This window comes from Hippocampus bargibanti, linkage group LG03 (genome assembly GCF_051943395.1).
Source record: "Hippocampus bargibanti isolate YZ-2025 linkage group LG03, ASM5194339v1, whole genome shotgun sequence".
NCBI classification, from domain to species: domain Eukaryota; kingdom Metazoa; phylum Chordata; class Actinopteri; order Syngnathiformes; family Syngnathidae; genus Hippocampus; species Hippocampus bargibanti.
In genome coordinates this window covers 427,821-448,790 of record NC_142736.1, presented here as the reverse complement: position 1 = coordinate 448,790, position 20,970 = coordinate 427,821, and the positions used below count along the sequence as shown (strand labels likewise).

The following is a 20,970-nucleotide window of genomic DNA, read 5'->3' as shown; positions in this document are numbered from 1 at the left end:
GTCGTTTTTTTCGTCTAAAAACGCCTTACTATACATGGTCGTTTTTTTCGTCTAAAAACGCCTTACTATACATGGTCGTTTTTTTCAGCTAAAAACGCCTTACTATACATGGTCGTTTTTTTTTCGGCTAAAAACGCCTTACTATACATGGTCGTTTTTTTTCGGCTAAAAACGCCTTACTATACATGGTCGTTTTTTTCGTCTAAAAACGCCTTACTATACATGGTCGTTTTTTCCGGCTAAAAACGCCTTACTATACATGGTCGTTTTTTTCGTCTAAAAACGCCTTACTATACATGGTCGTTTCTCAAGGAGAAAAAGAAAGCTTTTAGTAGTCCCACAATGCAAAAATGTGCAAAAATCCTAATTAATGATGCCGGGATTGAACCTGGGACACCACATTTGCAAACACCGACTCTACCACTGTGCTACCTATCCATGCAAAGAACCAAAGTAAAAAACGCCTTACTATAGACGGTCGTTTTTTTCACGTAAAAAAACGCCTTACAATACATGATTGTTTTTTTGGGGTTTTTTTTTGGGCTAAAAACGCCTTACCATACATGGTCGTTTTTTTCATCTAAAAACGCCTTACTATACATGGTCGGGTTTTTTTTTTAGCTAAAAACGGCTTACAATACATGTAGTTTTTTTTTGTCAAAAACGCCTTACATGGTCGATTTTTTTCCGGCTAAAAACGGCTTATTATATATGGTCATTGTTTTCGGCTAAAAACGCCTTACTATACATGGTGGTTTTTTTCAGCTAAAAACGCCTTACTATACATGGTTGTTTTTTTCTACGAAAAACGCCTTACTGTTCATGATTGTTTTTTTTTTCGTCTAAAAACGCCTTACTATACATGGTCGTTTTTTTTCGTCTAAAAACGCCTTACTATACATGGTTGGGTTTTTTTCTACGAAAAACGCCTTACTATACATGGTCGTTTTTTTTCGGCTAAAAACGCCTTACTATACATGGTCGTTTTTTTCGTCTAAAAACGCCTTACTATACATGGTCGTTTTTTTCGTCTAAAAACGCCTTACTATACATGGTCGTTTTTTTCAGCTAAAAACGCCTTACTATACATGGTCGTTTTTTTTTCGGCTAAAAACGCCTTACTATACATGGTCGTTTTTTTTCGGCTAAAAACGCCTTACTATACATGGTCGTTTTTTTCGTCTAAAAACGCCTTACTATACATGGTCGTTTTTTCCGGCTAAAAACGCCTTACTATACATGGTCGTTTTTTTCGTCTAAAAACGCCTTACTATACATGGTCGTTTCTCAAGGAGAAAAAGAAAGCTTTTAGTAGTCCCACAATGCAAAAATGTGCAAAAATCCTAATTAATGATGCCGGGATTGAACCTGGGACACCACATTTGCAAACACCGACTCTACCACTGTGCTACCTATCCATGCAAAGAACCAAAGTAAAAAACGCCTTACTATAGACGGTCGTTTTTTTCACGTAAAAAAACGCCTTACAATACATGATTGTTTTTTTGGGGTTTTTTTTTGGGCTAAAAACGCCTTACCATACATGGTCGTTTTTTTCATCTAAAAACGCCTTACTATACATGGTCGGGTTTTTTTTTTAGCTAAAAACGGCTTACAATACATGTAGTTTTTTTTTGTCAAAAACGCCTTACATGGTCGATTTTTTCCGGCTAAAAACGGCTTATTATATATGGTCATTGTTTTCGGCTAAAAACGCCTTACTATACATGGTGGTTTTTTTCAGCTAAAAACGCCTTACTATACATGGTTGTTTTTTTCTACGAAAAACGCCTTACTGTTCATGATTGTTTTTTTTTTCGTCTAAAAACGCCTTACTATACATGGTCGTTTTTTTTCGTCTAAAAACGCCTTACTATACATGGTTGGGTTTTTTTCTACGAAAAACGCCTCACTGTTCATGATTGTTTTTTTTTTTCGTCTAAAAACGCCTTACTATACATGGTCGTTTTTTTTTTCGGCTAAAAACCCGTTACTACATATGGTCGTTTTTTTCGGCTAAAAACGCTTTACTATACATGTTTTTTTTTTTTTTCGGGGCAAAAACGCCTTACTATAACATGGTCTTTTTTTTCGGATAAAAACGCCTCACTATACATGGTCGTTTTTTACGGCTAAAAACGCCTTTCGTTACATGGTCGGGTTTTTTTAAGCTAAAAATGCCTTACAATACATGGTCGTTTTTTTTTGGTCAAAAACGCCTTACTATAACATGGTATTTTTTTTCGGCTAAAAATGCCTTACTATACATGGTCGTTTTTTACGCCTAAAAACGCCTTACTATGCATGGTCGTTTTTTTGGCTAAAAAATGCCTTACTATACATGGTCGGTTTTTTTTTTGTCAAAAACGCCTTACTATAACATGGTAATTTTTTTCGGCTAAAAATGCCTTACTATACATGGTAATTTTTTTCGGCTAAAAATGCCTTACTATACATGGTCGTTTTTTTGGCTAAAAAACGCCTTACTATCCATGGTCGTTTTTTTTTTTTTGTTGTCAAAAACGCCTTACTATAACATGGTAATTTTTTTCGGCTAAAAATGCCTTACTATACATGGTCGTTTTTTTTTTGTTGCTAAAAACGCCTTACTATGCATGGTCGTTTTTTTACGCCTAAAAACACCTTTCGTTACATGGTCGGTTTTTTTTTGGCTAAAAACGCTTTACTATACATGGTCGTAAAAATCGCCATTCCTCCCCAATACCAAAAGATTCTCTTTTGGTGGTGATCCAAACGTTGTGGTGGTCAGAATTCCACGTCACATCTCCTCTTGGTGAGTCAAGCACAAAAGAAATGGATTGAGTGGGACGGGCGCTAGTTTTCCGTCCTAATTGTTCATTAGCGAGAGTGCTCGGTGAGGCAAAGTACAGATGTTGCCCAGCCACCCTCTTGTCCATTTGATGATGGGATTGCTCTTCGTTCTCAAGGACAAAAAAAAAAAAAAAAACAACCAGGACATTGAGGACCAAGGAGGAATGGCGAGGGATGGGCGGGGCCTCACGCGTCATCTTTGCGCATTTGGAGACGGTCGGCGCCAAGTGAGCGGCGCCAAAGCCCGCCCGAGCGTCCAAGATGGCGGGGGGGGGGGGGGGGCAGCACTTAAGCTCATGGAAATAAGCGGGAGGCTATTTTAAGACCGTGGCCACGAGTGGGGACAAAGACGCTAGCCGAGCAATGCTAATTTACCTCCGCGTTTTTTTGTGTGTGTCTTGCAACAAAATGGCCGAAGGGGAGGACGTTGAAAAGAAGACGCTGTGAAAGAAACGACACAGAAAAGAAAAATAAAGTGCTGAATTTGTTTCATCCGCGACAAAAGTCGTCAGGATCAACTTACATTTTCAAGTCCATATTTGAAATGATTTTTTTCATCTGAATTTCGACCAAATAAAATTGAGAGGAAAAATGCCTTAAAATATCGAACTAGCTGGCTATTAGCTATCTTTTGGCTAGCTGGCTAGCTTTCTATTTATTTGAGTTACTTCTGCATTGAGTGAAGGCTGGCACGTGTGGCTGCTGCTGCTCATCCACAGAAAAAAAAAACATCCTGTGACTGTAAAGTGACTTTGAGAGTTTTGAAAGACACTTCTAAATGAAATGTATTTTTTTTATAATGTTTAAAAATGGTGGGGTTGAATTTAACTCATTCACTGCCAGACAATGCAAAAATGGCTCCACTCCAGTGCCAGGGTTTTCGTCATTGTCACTCCAATTCCAGGACCCACAGAAGATTGACTTTTAGGACTATAAAAACATTGTATGCAGCATAAGAACCCTTCGACTTTCTGCTTTCATCAGAAAAAAAGAGTTCATTCCTAAATGATATGGGTCTGGAGTTATATGAGCTTGAAATGTGGGCGGCTGTCCAACATACAATGCAATCCATCCGTATTGGTTGATTAACAACAGCTGAAGCTGGAACAAAGCGCTAACATGGACAAAAAGGGTAATGCCGCCTCCTCGTGGAAAAGAAAAATCATTGCCAGAGGTCTGGCCAGCGCTTTATAGGCACCCAAGCATGAAATAACAAAACCCAAACTAATTTGGGAATTCCAGATTAAATTGGTGAATGGCCGTGAATGAGTTTAACCATGAATATCAAAATATTACTCATAAAACAATTTGCTATTCCAAAGTAGAGTTTATATACATCTATATATATATTTTTTTTACATGATAATATTACATTTTTTCTTAACAGAGACATCTGCGATGACAACAAAAATCAATAAATGTTTTGATAACAGCCTTGGTTTCTTACGTAATTAGCAATCTGTTATTTTATGCCTTCCTCTCCACATTTCGACAGACACACACACGTTACACAGAGAGAAAAGAATGTGTACACACATGGCCAGAAACAACACACACGTTACACATTTGTCATTTTAAAAACACGACCGACACGCTAGTCTGCAACAATACGATTTGCAAAAAATAAAACGCAACAGCAACAGCAAATATTTTGTCTTATTATGTGACAAGATGATTTGAGATTACATTCATATTCAAGTGGGTATTTTTTTTTCTGGTTCCTGTCGGACCAGCGTCACGTCTCTTCACATGATTTGCGTTAAGGCAGAAGAATTTAAAAAAAGACAATAAATCACGTCGATATTTTGCGCAAAATCCGCTTCTGGAAGAGAACTACTGCGATTTGTTCAAAGTCAATTTTTTTTTCAGGTTTGCTGGTCTACGTTTCACGAATGGACGGATGGACGGACGGACGGACGGATGGATGGATAAAAGAATGGATGGAGGATGGATGAACGGATGGATTTGGGTGGATAGATGGATGGACGGACAAATGGACGGATGGATGTGTTTGGATGGATAAAAGAATTGGTGGACGGACGGAGGATGGTTGGACAGATGGATGGATATGCATTTTTTGGGCAATATTTTCGTGTTGCGTGCGGCAAGTTGTAGCAGGATTGCTGATGGAAAGTGCAGTTATTGTATCGGAGAGCAGCCATTCTAAATGCAGCGACTGGAAAATAAAAGTCAAAACGCGTGTTCATATTTTTTTGGTTGATGACGCGAATGTCCCGCTTGCAGTCAGTCAGCCAGTGTTGTACCTCAACGTCCCCTGCGGGGGGGACGATGTCCGTTGGTTGGCCCATCGCGTTCATTTTCAATTCGGCGTCGATGGTTTTCATTCTTGGTCGCGGTGGGAGGAGTCGGGGCTAGACTCCTCCTCCTCCTCCTCCTCCTCCACCGTCTCCGTCGGCAACGTGTCGCGTCGCGCAAAGGCGGCCGCCAAGGTCACGCTGAGGCGAGGTTTGACGGGCGCCATTTCGGACAGCCCGATGTTGTCGCCGCGGGAGACCAGGGTGGTCTTGTCCATGATCTCGCCGCTGTGCTTGGACACCACGGCGTCCAGGAAGTCGTATTTGTGAGACAGCTTGCCGCTCTCAAAAAGATACTTGGCCAGGTAGGAAAAGGCCACGTTGCCCAGAAAGGAAGCCAACATGGACGCCGTCTTGAAGGGGAACTTTTGAATGACCACGTCTTCCATTTCTCCGCTGATGTGGTGCTTGCGTTGCTCCACCGTCCAGCCGGGGTAATAAATAAAAGGTGGCAGCTGCAAGTAGGGCTCGCCGCCGCCGATGCGCAGCACCGTGCCAAACAAGTACGCCGCCACCGAGCCGTACGTGTTGGTGCCTTTGACGAAAAGGACGCTGAGCAGCTGCGGGAAGATGATGACGTACACCAAATCCGAGCTGAGGTACCACAAGCCGTAAACCGTGCCCGTCACCAGCGCCATTAACGTGGCCAGACCGCCGAACACGAAGATGGTGACGCGCATCACCCACACGATCTCGCCGTCCGATGCCTGCCAAAAACAAAATGGACGCCCGACATCAACACAAAGACAAAGAATTGACTGTCATCAGAAAAACGCTTGACGGCATCTAAAATACCCAAAACACACGCAGGCTGATATTTTGAGTCAAATTCACCAAATCAGCAATCAAAATGACTTCAAGTGGCCCAAAACTGCCACAAAATGAACTCGAAACTGGAAAGATTCAGAAGGTCCTGCCCCCTTGTTCGTGATGTCACGCCAGGATACTCCTTCACAAACTGCCTTGCTCCAGAATCAAAACAATGGCTTCCGATTCGGAGAAGATGCTTTCTTGTTTCTCATCCAGTTATGAATAGGATTCAAATAGTTCTGAAGAGGAAAGCATACATGTTTGCCATCCATTCAAGAAGTCCTTCCGTATCAATTTGAGCCGTCTGGACTCCAATGTAGCGCCCAGAAAATGCACAAGATGGCGCCCAAGCTACGTTGGAAATGGGCTGATTTGTCCACTGGGAATTTGTGTCAACTTACACCTTCTTTATGCGTGTTTCCGCAATTGGCTGCGACGCACAATGCTTCACCATGGCGTCATTGATGTCGTTTTCCTTCTAATTTTGCCATCAACGCTGTGTTTTCAGATGAAAAAAAGCTACCCAAAATGCATTGTGTGTCACTTTTTCGGTCAGGAGCGTTCCCTCCGTGACGTCACTTAGGGCATCGTCATCGACTCAAAAACAAGACTTCCTGAATATTCAGCGCCAGTCTTAAAAGGTCAAATCTAGCGACGTGTGCTGGAATCTTTGTCAAATGCGCCCAGTCCAAGTCATTTGACAAATGATCTGGAGGTCCAGAGGTGTCGGTTGTCCTTGGAAGGTTTTCACTCGGAAGACAAACGGGGCGGACTCACCGACTGCCTGAAGGCAAGTTGGTAGATGTTGCGAGCAAACATGGAGCTGGCTGACAAGATGGAGGAGTCGGCGGAGGACATGACCGCCGCCGAGACGGCGCCGAGGCCGAAAAAAGACACGAATGGCGGGCACAGGTGCTGGAGAACGATGGGCAGAATCATATCGGCTTGTTCTTTCTCCTTGGGGGGGATGGCGCCATAGCTGGTTTGGTTCCAGTCTGAACGACAGACAAACGTCAAGACCACTAAGTTGAGGCCACTTCATTCACATGGAACATCAAAACACGTTCATGACGACGGTGATACTTCGGCTTACCAATTGAATTGGTTCCCAGAAAGTGTGTGAAAGGCCAAAAGTTTGTCTGCCAAACATTTATTTCCCATAAGAAACCATTAAAATTAGAAGAATCTGTTCCCAGGTCCCCATAAAACATCATTTACTCCTAAATAAGCCTTAAAACTACACAAAATATACCTTATTTTATGTATAATAAATGTTCTGTTGTATTTTAATTAAAGAAATATACTGTACAGTATAATAAAGTCCTTTTATTTACCTTTGTGATGGTCGTTGTCAATGGACGGTGGCAATGGTTGACTAAGTATACAGGTTAAAATATCCCATCAATCAGGCTCCACAAACAACCCACACAAATCATCTGTATGTACACTTGATGCAAGAAGCGATCAACCCAGCTAAACAGAACGCATTTGATGAGGAAACAGGTAAAATGATCGCATAGAAAGCACCTCCAAGGGATCATTCCTCAAGATGGTGAAAGAAGAAGGCTACGTTCCTCATCAAGTGTTTCATGCTGAGGAAAGCGGACACTCCATTCCATCAAGCCATCAACGGCCATCACAATGGTCAATAAAATGACTTTATTGTACAGTAGAGTTTATTTCTTTAATCATAATATTATAGCACATTTATTATACATGAAATAAGGTCTATTTTGTGTAGTTTTAGGCTTAGAAAAATTAGAAAATGATGTTTTATGGGGACCTGGGAACGGATTATTCTCATTTTAATGGTTTCCTATGGGAAATGAATTTTTGGCAGACGAACTTTTGGCCTCACACCTTCTGTCTGGGAACCAATTAAGTTCGTATCACTGTATCCCGAAAAATAGTTTGTATGCTAAGGTAAAGTTTTCATCAATTTAACGTTTGTAAAAACAAAAAGTTTGTAAGCCAAGGGCTTTGTAAGCCGAGGTATCACTGCATTTGGACGAGTTGAAAGGTGACTTTTGGCAAATAAAAACTCCAAATCCAGAGCGCCATCCACTAATTGGTTCCCCCTTTGCCTTGTGGGTGAGGTAACATTTCAAAGGGATGGCGGCTACATTATGAATGAGAGGAGGCAGCTGCTGTTTACTGAGCTCTCTCTGATCTCAAGGCAACATGGGCGCCACAAAAAGACGGGCGGGCGGGCGGGCATACGCCAGCCGCCTCACCTGTGGACGCCCCGATGGCGCCGATGAGAACGGATGGAACGGCCATGACCAGGCATCCGAAAGCAGCGATGAAGGACAGGACTTGCGCGTAAGTCGCCGAGGAAGCGGACAAGACTCGCTGGAAATACACCTGCCACGGGATGCCGCCCAGCATCTGCCATGAAACCACACCCGCATCAAATGAAAGATTGGCGGCGCGGCAAAACGGCGCCGCCGGTCGTCTCGGGATGCTGCGATGGCGTCACGGTACCAGCAGACAAAAATTGTCAATCCACACCCAGGTGTCACTCTTGTTGACGCTGCCTCTCCACGGCGACTGGTACACGTGATTGACAGCTGTCACCGTGATGTCGGACACGGCCGGGTTGCTCAGAGCAAACGGGACGCTGATCCACTGCAAATGGGAACACACAAAAAAACATTGCTGGAAATACATCTTGCAAATGAAAATTGACATGATTGATGATCTTCTATTGCCTGACACCGTTGCTTAGACAACACAGAAACACCCTTAGCCACACGTAGCAATGGTGGACTTAGCATACCGGTACTGGGACGCTAAGACACACAAACGCACACCTCGTTGGTGTTTTTTGATGATCGCCTTCTTCTGCACGACCGTCATTTTCTTTTGTGTCCTCTTTGGCTTAACACTAGCCTGCGGTGGGGTCTTTTTCGGTCTCATAATAGCCAAAGTACTCCACTCGATAGCAAACCACGTCTGCACTCAAAGAAAGGTGGTGCGGCAAACTAGTCCGCCATCCACCGTGTAGCTGTTCGGCCGCGCGGGTCGGTGTTCTTCCGCCAAAAACTAGTTTGTTAGCCAAGACGATATGCTGGCGAATTGAATGTTTGTGAGCTAAAGCGTCGGTAAGGCGAGGTATGACTGTCTTCCCTTCCCCCGTTCTCGCTCTCTGCACCTACCAGGCCGACAAAGATGCAAAAGAGCTGCACGACGTCCGTGTAGGCCACGGAGTAAAGTCCTCCCACCAGCGTGTAAAAGATGGCGATGAGGGCCGATATCACCACCGACATTTTGATGTTAATGTCCACGATGACGCTGAGCGTGGCGCCTACGGTGACAAAGACCGGCCGGGTGAAGCGGACATCCGCCATCAACCGCATCGGCGGTCGTAAACCTACCGAGAGCAGACAAAATGGCGGCGGACCAGAAGATCTCGCCCATTAATGCGGGTATGAAGAGAAGGCCGCCCATGCGCTTGCCGTAGAGCTGCTGGAACGGATCCAGCATGGTGACGTAACCTCTCGAGCGCATGGGCTTGGCGAAAAACAGCCCTCCTGTTACACGCAGACTTTAGATTGATTTCCAAGCGATTCCATCAATCAATATATGATGACAGATATTCAGCCATCTTCCCGGTGTCGGGGTGAAACCTCAAATGTGACATTTTTCCCCCAAAAAATCCAAACATTTGGTCAACGGGTTTCATTTGACACAACCACATGCTATTCAGTCCACACATTTCACAAAGTACGTATCTCCAAATAACGTCCAATAACAAAATACTGGTAACATCCGACTTACAACCCAGTTCCGTAAGTCAAAATGGTCGTAAATCGAAAGCCATTCAAAATGTTGAATAGAGACTCGGAGGCTAAATGACTGGCAAACTCACCCCCTCCCCCCCTGTGGTGCCATCCCACAGTCGATTGCTGCGTGAGAGTGACATGCTGGCTGGCTGGCCAAAATTGTTGTACGCATCGCTGGCTGACCAGGCGTAGAATTAACATTTAAAAAATAGGGTCTGGAGGTCGTAGTCATAAGTACGGGTGGTCGTAAGTCGAATGTTACTTGTATTTAAATGCCACATGACTTCTACTTTATCATGGACCTTTTTGATGTATTGTACAGGTAATATCCGATTTACGACCGAGTTCCGTTCTGACCAAACGGTCGTAAGTCAAAGTGGTCGTAAGTCAATATCCATTCAAAATGTTGAATAGAGACTCGGAGGCTAAATGAGTGGCAACCCCCCCCCCCCCCCCCCTGTGGTGCCATCCCACAGTCGATTGCTGTGTGAGAGTGACATGCTGGCTGGCCAAAATTGTCCTATGCGTTCCCGGCACTGCAAACGCGCTAGGCGTTGAGCCGGTCGTAAGTCAGATGTTACCAGTAAAAGATGGCCACGAGGGTGCAAGCATGCAAAAATATGGCCCACAAATCATCCAAAGGGTAAGACGACCCCCCCCCCCCCAAAAAAAAAAGGTGTGAAAGTAGCCTCACTCACCGACAACGAGACTGAGGGCATATCCAAATGGCGCTTGTGCCCAAGCCAAGCCGTAATCTGGCAAGTAAACGTACTCGGCTGTGCCGTTAATGTAGCCTCCGCCCACCCAAGTGGCTGAAAAGAAAAGAAGACAAGATATCAAATCATTTCTTTAAAAATAACCCAACGGACAGTCATTTTTTTTCTTCAGAATTTGCATCGAAGGCTTATGGACTGTGGAACTGTCGCGGCTTGGAATTGAAGCGGATTTATGTGGGACGTGGATGCTACAGCTGCGTGTTTGCTTTCAACATTTAGCTTGTAGTCGACGTGCACATTCTACCACGACGTCCCTGATCCACTGTTGAAAAGGACGCTTTGATCCTCTCCTCTTTCATCTACAACTGCTTCATGTCCTGCTGTGAGGGGCCAGTTTTGGCCCCCGTGCTTTAACTTTGACAGCCGTGTCTTAGGTGTAGTTAATAACGTTTTGAAGCGTGTCGACTGACACAGCAACTCTATTGCGGTTTGGCGCGAACAATGAAAAGTCAGGTCGGCGGTTTGCCTACCCGTCATGGTAAATCCCCCGACGAACAATCCAATGTCTCTGCCTCCCACCATGATGGTTTCGCTGCGGTCCGTCCCTTCGGCCTCTCCGGAGCGTTTGTTCTTCCATGCCGCCCAGATGCCCACGAAGAGGATGAGCAGGTAGAAGAGCGCGATGGCCACAAGCCCCTCGACATGGACGGTCATGGTCGCGCCTCGCCGGTCTTGCGCTTAGGAACGAGGACGCACGGAGACCTGCGGAGACGCGGCGACCGCCTCTCGCGTCAAGCTCGTCCGCGGTACAGCAAAGCATTTTGAAAAGTACTTCGCGGTAACCGCGATTCAACGATTCCAACAGAAATCGGCGTACGACCAGCCACAAGTAAAAAAAAAATCGTTTTTATTTTTGCACAGTGGAAACTTGCTTCGTTATTTTATTTTTCGACGCAGAAATGAGCGAAAATGACACGTAGCCGTAACTAACCGCTAATAAACAATAATTACACTCGAGAAACGAATCTACCGAGACGAAAGTACCAAATTGCGCCCGCAATGGCTCGCCTTGTCCACATCTTCATTTAAGTAACATAAAATCACAATACATTGGTTCACAAAATGTTATCAAACTGCTCCGAGTGTGTGTTTTTATTGTTTCTCTACGCGGAGATTGGCTAAAACGACCCGTTGCGACCTATAGTCGCTGATAAACAATAATCACAATGGAGTCACGAATCTTCCGTGCGTCAAGTGCCAAATTGCGCCCTCAATATGAAGTGCCCACATCAAAAAATAACAGAAAAAAACCCACAAAATATTATCAAACTACTCCGTGCTTTTAATTTCATCAAGGCGGAAATGAGCTAAAACGTCGTAGCGATAAATCATCGCTGTTCAACAATTACACCCGAGAAACGAATCTGCCGTGCGTAAATGCCGAATTGCACTCACAATATGATTCGCCTACATTTATTTTTTTAAGAACAGAAAAAAAACAATCTCGCGATTGACAAAATGTGTATCAAAGCGCACTGAGGCGAGTGAGGTGCTTTTAAACGTACCTGAAAAGTTTCTGGCGGCATGTGATGGGCTGCTCGCCCCAAAGAGACAATGGCGAGGTCTCTTGGGTGGCTTTTAAGAGGGGGCGGTTGCCTGGGGGCGTCGTCAGAGGAGTAGGAACACACGTCAGAGGAACCGAATGACTCCCGTGCACCTTTCTCAAATGAGCGAGTCGCACATGCGGGGGGGGGGGGGGGGGGGGGGACACGCCATGCAACCCCCCCCCCCCCCCACCGCTCACCCTCCACATTCTTTGATATGATCTCGTGAAAGTGCAATTGAGGGGAGGGGGGGGGGCAGCTCGGCCTACTGGATCATTTTTTTGGTTGCATTCATCTCACAAGTCCAATTAGCTGACTCACCGGAATCGGGTTTGTGTGTGACAGAGAAAGGACGCTTTGACGCATTAACCAAAGGACACATCAAATGCAGGATCGTTCTTAAATGTCGGAATCATTCCAAGCAAACAGTCTACCGACACATTACATAATACAAGTCTACTAAATATTAACCGCCGTAAACCTGCACCATAAAAATAATTTAAAAAAGCACACGAGAAAGCAGCACAATGAATTCCGAACTGTTTTTGTCACAAGCTCATCCACTAATAGTTAGCTAATAGCTTCCAAAATTGATTGGACGACCCCTCTGTCACCATTTGCAAGGTGGTGGCGGTGGGTGCATTTGACACATTGTATGAAATAAATGTCAGCAGGAGCAAAAACTCAAACAAGAAAGTCATCAGAGCAAAAACGTCCAAAGTATCAAACAAAACCATGAGTAATACTAGACGAGAGAATGTTCGGTTAAAATATCACAAGCTATTAGCATTAACAGTTACCTTTAAAATGTAACCATTATAAAACGTGAAAGACACTCACAAATTAAATGTATTATTATTTAACTGCCACTGATTAAAACAACCCACACATGTGCAGCTGCAGGCAGGGCCCTGCAGTGCCACCCGTTGGTCGCAAACCAAAACAAGAGACTCCTCACATAATAATAATAATAATAAATGTCATTTATAAGCACCTTTCAAAACTCTCATGGTCACTTTATGGTCACAGGATAAGTTTTTTTTGTGGGTGAGCAGTGGCAGCCACACACGCCAGCGTTCACTCAACCCGGAAGTACCTCAAATAGATAAAAAGCTATCTATCTGATCGTCAATAATCATAATAGATTTCATTTATAATAGATAGCCAGCTAGACAACTGGCTATATAGCTAATAGATAGCAAGCCAGATGGCTAATAGATATCACATAGATAGCCATCTAGATAGGTACATAGCCAGATGGCTAATAGCCAGCCAGAACGCTAATAGATAGCAAATAGCGACGGCAGCCACACGCGCTAGCTTACACTCAACCTGGAAGTAACTCCAATCGTAAGACAAAGAGATACAAAGCTAGCTAGCAAGCCAATAGATAGCTAATAGCTAGCCAGCCAGATAGCGATTGTACGGCATTAGTAATAATTCAAAGAAAAAAAAACATTTGGAAAGGTAAATAAGTCATTGTCTGTTGAATCCAATTCACTCGCCTCAAACAAGACAAAAGTGAAAGGAAAATCTCGCAATTCTGAATGCTTCTCAAAAGTAGCACGCCTGCCTTTTAAATTCACGGATGTCGTGTCGTGTCGTGTCGTGGGAAAAAGTGCCATCAATTAGGTGGACCTGCTAATGGCGTCCTGCGTGGAATGTACCATCTTCGCGTCCAAGCTGACAGCCTACCAATTAGGATGATTCCCGGCCAGTAGCAGGGAGCCATCGAATGACACATCGGAGTTTCTACCTGGCACACACACGCACGCACGCACGCACGCACGCACGCACACGCACACACACACACACACACACACACACACACACACACACACACACACACACACACACACACACACACACACACACACACACACACACACACTCACACACACACACACTTAGATACACGTCGGGGGTGCCTGCTAAGCCGACGGATCCAAACGAAAAAGTATGGCGGCTAATTGACAGCGAGCGACGTCAAGATAAAATACGGGAGCACAAGCAGTGCCCCCTGCTGGCCAAGCACTGCAATGGTTTCAGGACCAAGGACAGCGGTACACGTTTGGAACGGCAAGGGCCACGTTCGATTAGAAAAAAAAAAAAACAAATAACATACACAAATAAAAACTAAATACACGATCTATTAAAAAATACACGAATAAACAAATAAATACCAAATAAATAATCGCTTAAAAACGAGTCAATAAAAATACATAAATAACGAAAAAACACCAAATAAACAAATATCTAAAATAAATAAGACAGCAGGATCCTCAGTTCACACCAGTTTATGGCCTAGGGTGTTTTTTTTTTTTTTACAAAGCCACCTAAACGTCAATTTGTAAACATTTTGCATTACAAATAAACATTTGCGATTTTATTCATGTAGAAAAAGCCAAATGGCAATATTATACTCTTATAATAAAGACATACAGTAACTTGTTGAGTGGCCGAAAGGTCTCGGAAGGGCAAAAACTAATGATTGAGCCTGTGAAACGATGATGTCATTAATTATTATAATTATTGTAGTTCGGGGGACACCGGCTAGCTCTTTAATGAGAAACTGTATTTTGCAGAAGACGTACACGCGCACACACGCACGTTAGCTAATTATTGACACACGGGAAGAGAAAAATGCTTCAAAAATGCTTTATTCTTTGAAAACATGTCCACTGAAATAAAATACATGCATCTTAAGATGATTGATATATTTTATAGTCCTAATATTGTGGTTTGCTAGCTATGTGAGGCTCATTTACGTATAAAAGATTATTTTTCAGTCAGTCACGCAAACTGCTCCAATCATCCTGATTTGTTTTTTCAATCTCAAAAGAAAGAATCAGACAACAGATTTCAAGTGTTTTGTCGCAGCAACGTTGATGTTGTTCGCGCGTTAACTAGCTATACGCTCAACATAGCTAATCAAGCTAGGCTAATTGATTACAAACCGATGTGATGACAATTTGAAAACGTGAAATATCTTTGAAGCGCGCGTCGGAGTTTCATGGGTAAAGTAGCCCGGCTGGATGAAGGTGAAGGGCAACTTTCAGCGCGCCAACGGCATAAGGCAGAAATTCAACTCGGGCTATTTGTGACCGGCGTTACTCGTGGCCTTTGGAGGACACTTACTTACTTACTTAGTTAAGTAAAGACAATAAACGTGAGGAATTTTCAAAGAAAGCTGCACAAGTATTAGCTGCAATCAACGATGATGATGATGATGATGATGCTAGTTTGGCCCAGGGACTAAAGCGTTTGTCACTTTCATAATAATAATACAGTAATACATTTCATTTCTAAGCACCTTTCAAAACTGTCAAGGTCACTTTACAGTCACAGGAGAACTTTTTGGATTGGATTGGATTTGCCTTTATTAGTCTCGCAGTGGAGACATTTACATTTCACAGCAGCAAAATCTGTGGGTGAGCAGGGGCAGCCACACAGGCCAGCGTTCACTCAACCCGGAAGTAACTCAGATCGAAAGCTAGCTAGCTAATAGATAGCTAACAGATAGATGGCTAGATAGCTAATAGAGTTTAGTCAGCCAGCTAGACAACTAGTAGATAGCTATTAGATAGACATTAGATAGCTATCCAAATAGCTAGCCAAATAGCTAATAGTCGGCCAGATACTTTGCACAAGTATTAGTAGTAATCCATTCTATTTTGTGATGGTATTTTATTTATTATAGTACCTATGCTTGTCTGTGACTGGAAAGTGTCCCTGAGAGCGTTCAAAGGCACTTAAAATATAATGTATTATTATTATTATCATCAACGATGATGGTCATTTGGCCCACGGACCTAAGCGTCTGTCACTTTCTGACCCATTTTTTTTCATTCTCGACAACACTTTTTTTGGATAGATTTTTTTTAAATGCTCACTGTCAGCTACGTTCTGCTAAAAAAGACATTCTGAAGTGAATGATGGCAATTTATTATGTAAAGTCAAATCTGGGTTTTTTTTACCATAAAAACTGATTTGGTCGAAAAGCGAAACATTTGGCATGATGAGCATTTTATTTGTCTTTTTTTTTTAATCACGATTGAACAATACAAACATGCCTGCTCAAAATGAAACGTTACAGGAGGATAAAGCGTCGGTCACAATGAGACGCGACATGAGTGACATGAAGTGACGCATTGGGGAGTCGAGTGGTGCATTCAGGTGCGCTCAGTTTGGTAGAGAACCCATTTTCCGTTGTGAAACGAGGCATAAAAAAAAAACTCACCATTTTTGGTTGTGAACCAAGACGTTTGAAAACCCAGGTTTGACTTTGTACATCGAAAACGGGCGCACAATTGAAGACGTGGTAAACGAGAGACAAGACGACGCTTTAGGTGCCTCCAGGACGACCTGGCTGGGAATCCTGAAAATAATTGACAATTAAAAAAACAGATCAGGAGAGAATTGTTTGTTTGTACAGTGAGGCCAATTTTTTTTTGAGGTGAATAAGTTATATTTTAAAGGACAACCGACATCACTTTTTTGTTTCCTAACTGACATCATAAAAACGTTTGAGAGCATCTAAAATAGCCAAAACATGCAGTGTGATATTTTTATTCAAATGCAAAACACCAAGAAAAATGACTTCAAGTGTCCAAAATCTGCAAAAAAATGGAGCTGCCAATTGGGCATTTTCAGAAAGTCCCGCCCCCAGTTAGTGACATCACGCATTGCTGGAGAATCAAAACAATGGCTTCAGATTTGGGGAATATGCTTTCTTGTTACACATCCAGTTATGAATATGATTCAAATAGTTCTGAAGAGGAAATCATCCATGTTTGCAATCGATTAAATAATTTATTCCGTGTCATTTTGAGGCATCAGGGGTGGTCGCATCAAAAAAGAGACAGAAAATGGCGACCAAGCTCCTGTGAGGAATTAATCAGCCCGTTTCCACAGGCTGATAAATTCCTTCCATAGAGGTTGGTCGCCCTCTTCTGGCGTTTTTTTGGTGCAACACGAGGTTTTCAGACCAAACAAGCATTGACGTGATGGAAGGACTGCTACAATGTGTCCGTTTTTTTCGGTCAGGGACGTTCCTTCAGTGACGTCACGTACGGACTCGTCACCAACTCAAAAATGAGACTTCCGGAATATTGAGCGGGAGTCTTAAAAGGTAAAATATAGCTATATGCGGTGGAATCTTTGTCAAATACGCCCAGTAGAAGTCATTTGAAGCCATTTGACAAATTATGGACACAACTTGTCCGGAGACGGCGGTTGTCCTTGAAGCATAACTCGTGTCGGAATAAATTATTTTGCCACCATTTTTTGCAAAGTGTGTGTGTGTGTGTGTGTGTGTGTGTGTGTGTGTGTGTGTGTGTGTGTGTGTGTGTGTGTGTGTGTGTGACTATATATGCAGAAATAACGCGAAATGATGTCTTATGGGAATCATGCACTTAGTATTTGATGCAAATGAAAATTCAACATTTTTGGTACCTCCTGCCGCCCTCGTGGCCTCATGATCTCATCGATTTGATTTGATCTGAAAAAAAAGCATCCAAAGTGAGAAAAAAAAACAAGATGGTCTATTTTTATTGTACTAATTAACTCAATCACTGCCAGATGATGTGCAAAAAAAGTGTGGACTCCAGTGCCAGGGTTTTTGTCATTATCACTCCAATTCAAGGACCCACGGAAGATTGAGTTTTAGAACGACATAAACAGTCAATGCAGCGTAAGAAACCTTAGACTCTCTTCTTTCATCAGAAAAAAAGTAGTTATTTCCTAAGTGATATGAGTCTGGAGTTATATGATCGTGAAATGAGGGCGGGTGTACAAAATGCAATGCAATGCATACATATTGGTTGATATAGTGCTTTAACAACAGCTGAAGCTGGACCAAAGGGAAATGACGCCGCCTTGAGGAAGGGGAAAACATTTCCAGAGGCCATGACCAGCGCTTTATCGGCACCCAAACAATTTTCAATTCCTGAATACATTTGTGAATGAGTTAAGGTCCGCACGATGACAATTACCTTGTAACCATTCCACGCCCTCTTGTAAGCCGTCTCCTTTCAGCGCATCGCTTGCACTGAAATAGAAAAAAATTAAAAAACACTTTGGCATGAACGAAGAATCGCAGCCTGGACAGCTTTCAAAGCAAATCAAAGCAAATCAAATCGCAGCATACTTTACACACACAGTTTATTTGTGATGCTGAAAACTGTTCAAAATGTCTGAAAAATTGTTTCCGAGGAACAATTTGAGAAAATGTACAATATGTTTCTTACCAGATATGCCAAGGTTTGTCCTTGATATTGTCCAAGCACAGCAGCTGGGAAACTTTCACTGAAGACAAAGCGTCTCGGACGTCCATTTTGTTTGCCAAGAACAAAATGGGAATTCGCTTGTGTTTGATGTCTGCGGTGAGGACAAGACCTCGTGAGATGGACGGCGGGCGTCGTGACGTGAACGATCGTCACAACTCGGGGGGACAATTTGGACACAAACGCGACCGAGAACAACACAGTTACAACACGACACAGTCACAGTCCTTTTCGCCCAAACTTTCAACCCTGCGGCTTCTTCAGTGACGCGGCCAATTTATGTCTATTTTTGGCAAAATGATAAAAGGCTCAAAATATTTGGTGGAACCAAAATGCTGACGAACCGAATTCCAACTTTTAATGCTAAATATGAGCTAACGGCAGAAAGTATATGGTTCCAAAGTTGAGCTAACAGTGGACAGCGAGTGACACGTCAATAATTAGCGTATATTCCGATGTATACGGTGCACCCAAAAGGCTTGATTTTCTTCCAAAGATGACCCTGCGCCTTATACGCTGGTGCATCTTGTATTTGGAAAGAGTTTGAAAATAAACCATTCATTTGGGGTGCGCCTTGTACTCCGCTGAGCCTTATATATGGACAATGGACAAGAAGGCTGTGTTGAAAGTATCCACGACGGACGGCATGATTGCGCCCCGCAAACTCACCAGGATGATTTAACAAGGTGTCCAATTCCTCTTTAGCCACGACCATCCGCAGCTTATCGGCACTGTCGATGACAAAAATGACAGCTTGGCCCTCCCTGCGCAAAGACAATTGACGCAAGGTGAACAAAAGGCATTTCCGGATGATGATGAGACGTGAACATCTTTGCGATGAAAACTGACTTGTAGTAGTGCTCCCACAGGTTTCTGTATCTGCCTTGGCCCGACATGTCAAATACTGTGAAGGAAAGGCTGCGCAAGGACAACAAAGACAAGACATTCCGCGATGGGTACCAAATAAACACACGACAAACAATTAGCCAGCAATGGCGGAAAAAACAACCTGGAGGTCTTGAATTTCTCAATGCTGAAACCAATGGTGGGGACGATATCTTGGGATTGAGCCTAGGAAGGAAACCATCAAAATTATTCCAAAAAATAAATAAATAATTGGATTGGATTGGATATGCCTTTATTTGTCTCACAGTGGAGAAATTTACATTTCACAGCAGCAAAGTGATGATATACATACACAACGTATTTTCCAGTGTGTAAGGCGCAGCCCAACTGAATGGTGTATTTTCAAATCTTTTCCATATGTATAAAGTGCACCGGGCTGATTATAACGCACACCTTCAATGAAGGAAAAAAAAATCTTTCCAAATATAAAGTATAAATAGATTAAAAAAATACCCAATAAAAGGCGCACCACATTACATATAAGGCGCTACGCTACCGTCGAGGCTGGGGGTATGCACAACCTTTTCTATGGGCAGAAATGGAGTCACAGCGGTTGCGAGACCCGTTGCGGCTCCATATGACTTCACATAGAAGGCGCACCCTCAATAAATGGTGCGTTTCCAAACGTTGCCCATATATAAAGCGCACCAGACTGACTATAAGGCGCACGTTGGCATTTTGACTTACATGCGACGGCTTGAGTTTGTTGATGATGGTGGTTTTGCCGCTGTTGTCGAGGCCCAGGCAGAGGACGTTGACTTCTTTCTTGAAGCCGAGCCATCCGGCCAACTTGTCAAACAGCCCCATCGACGGCGACCATCCGCATTCGCACCGCCGACTCTAAAAAAAACAAAGAGCCCCAGTCTTGTCAAATTCCACAGATTACACTAATTGATTTTGACCTCAAGATAGCGCCGCGAAAATGACTGTCTTTTATTTTTTACTTATTCTTTTTTCCCTCCTCTGGCTTTTTAACTTTGCTGCGGTGAAGTGGGAATAGTACCAATGTGAGACAAATAAATGTGATCTCTTGTTTCATTGTTCAAAGGAAGCACATCCGAGATTACAACGCAAAAATCAATCGACAACGTGTTGCGTTCACGGTCATGTATGCAACCGCTGTGGGGGGAGAGGAAAATGGACGCATGTTGATACCGGCTGCCGTGTCATCGACGAGCTGCAACGTTTTCTCCTCGCCCGTTAGCCGTTAACTCCGACTAAAGAGATTGGAGCGTAATTCACCGTCACGGTCCCATTTAGTTAATCTGCTCTGCAACCACACACGGGGGTAGCCCAAGCTAACCCCTCGAATGGAACGCCAGTAATTACGCTTTAGATCAAATGGTTGCTATCCGCAAGAGACTGACGTCAAAACAACGTCTTCACGTTGACGTTGTAAGCACCACCTGAACGTTGCAAAATCGAAACGTGCAAAGTGACGCAAACGTAAACAGCTCACGTCAGAGCTAGCAGCGCTACCGGTAGTTAGCATGCTACTGGGAAATATGGAACGGTAAATCGTTTATACGCCCTGAACGTTACCTTTGATTAAATTCAGTGTTGTTGATGTGAGCAGAAGTGCAGTTAGGGCTCGTTTATTCCATCAGCGGTGAGTCGCGTCCATAGTTGTCGTTCATTTCTCGTGCGCATTTCCGCCGTCGCCACGACACGCTCCTGATTTATGCTGCATTCTGCGGAGTCGGGATTTTACACCCATA

At 43.4% G+C, this 20,970-nt stretch overlaps 2 protein-coding genes across 3 annotated transcripts; both read right to left on the bottom strand.

Moving 5' to 3' along the window:
* Window positions 1–2,605: 2,605 nt before the first annotated feature.
* On the bottom strand, window positions 2,606–12,199 carry LOC148899902 (high-affinity choline transporter 1-like). 2 transcript variants are annotated; one of them, XM_088991405.1, is made up of 9 exons: window positions 12,024–12,199; window positions 10,989–11,220; window positions 10,441–10,554; window positions 9,335–9,490; window positions 9,116–9,264; window positions 8,442–8,585; window positions 8,192–8,345; window positions 6,735–6,952; window positions 2,606–5,854 (listed from the first exon to the last, which is right to left on the bottom strand). In XM_088991405.1, the coding sequence occupies exons 2-9, from the start codon at window positions 11,170–11,172 to the stop codon at window positions 5,174–5,176; spliced, it is 1,800 nt and encodes a 599-aa protein (XP_088847531.1). In that variant the 5' UTR covers window positions 11,173–11,220; window positions 12,024–12,199; the 3' UTR covers window positions 2,606–5,173. The 2 variants fall into 2 exon arrangements, with proteins under 2 accessions (XP_088847531.1, XP_088847530.1); XM_088991404.1 differs by having other exon boundaries at window positions 10,989–12,199.
* A 2,507-nt stretch (window positions 12,200–14,706) lies between these two features.
* On the bottom strand, window positions 14,707–20,951 carry arl6 (ARF like GTPase 6). Its single transcript, XM_088991403.1, has 9 exons — window positions 20,795–20,951; window positions 19,940–20,092; window positions 19,356–19,417; window positions 19,196–19,264; window positions 19,016–19,110; window positions 18,311–18,440; window positions 18,056–18,111; window positions 17,517–17,562; window positions 14,707–16,440 (listed from the first exon to the last, which is right to left on the bottom strand). Exons 2-8 carry the CDS (start codon window positions 20,057–20,059, stop codon window positions 17,537–17,539), a joined length of 558 nt encoding a protein of 185 aa, XP_088847529.1. The 5' UTR covers window positions 20,060–20,092; window positions 20,795–20,951; the 3' UTR covers window positions 14,707–16,440; window positions 17,517–17,536.
* Between the last annotated feature and the right edge of the window lie 19 nt (window positions 20,952–20,970).

What these genes read in the sequence shown, in the direction of transcription:
- LOC148899902 (XM_088991404.1), bottom strand. Translation starts at nt 11,172, where the DNA reads ATGACCGTCCATGTCGAGGGGCTTGTGGCCATCGCGCTCTTCTACCTG. An exon ending in CGGGGGATTTACCATGACGG is followed by an intron (nt 10,555 to 10,988) that starts GTAGGCAAACCG and finishes TTTTCTTTTCAG; the next exon opens with CCACTTGGGTGGGCGGAGGC. An exon ending in CGCCATTTTGTCTGCTCTCG is followed by an intron (nt 9,265 to 9,334) that starts GTAGGTTTACGA and finishes TTGTCACCGTAG; the next exon opens with GCGCCACGCTCAGCGTCATC.
- arl6 (XM_088991403.1), bottom strand. Translation starts at nt 20,059, where the DNA reads ATGGGGCTGTTTGACAAGTTGGCCGGATGGCTCGGCTTCAAGAAAGAA. An exon ending in CTGTGGGAGCACTACTACAA is followed by an intron (nt 19,111 to 19,195) that starts GTCAGTTTTCAT and finishes GTCTTTGCGCAG; the next exon opens with GGAGGGCCAAGCTGTCATTT. An exon ending in CACCTTGTTAAATCATCCTG is followed by an intron (nt 18,441 to 19,015) that starts GTGAGTTTGCGG and finishes TCCTCACCGCAG; the next exon opens with ACATCAAACACAAGCGAATT.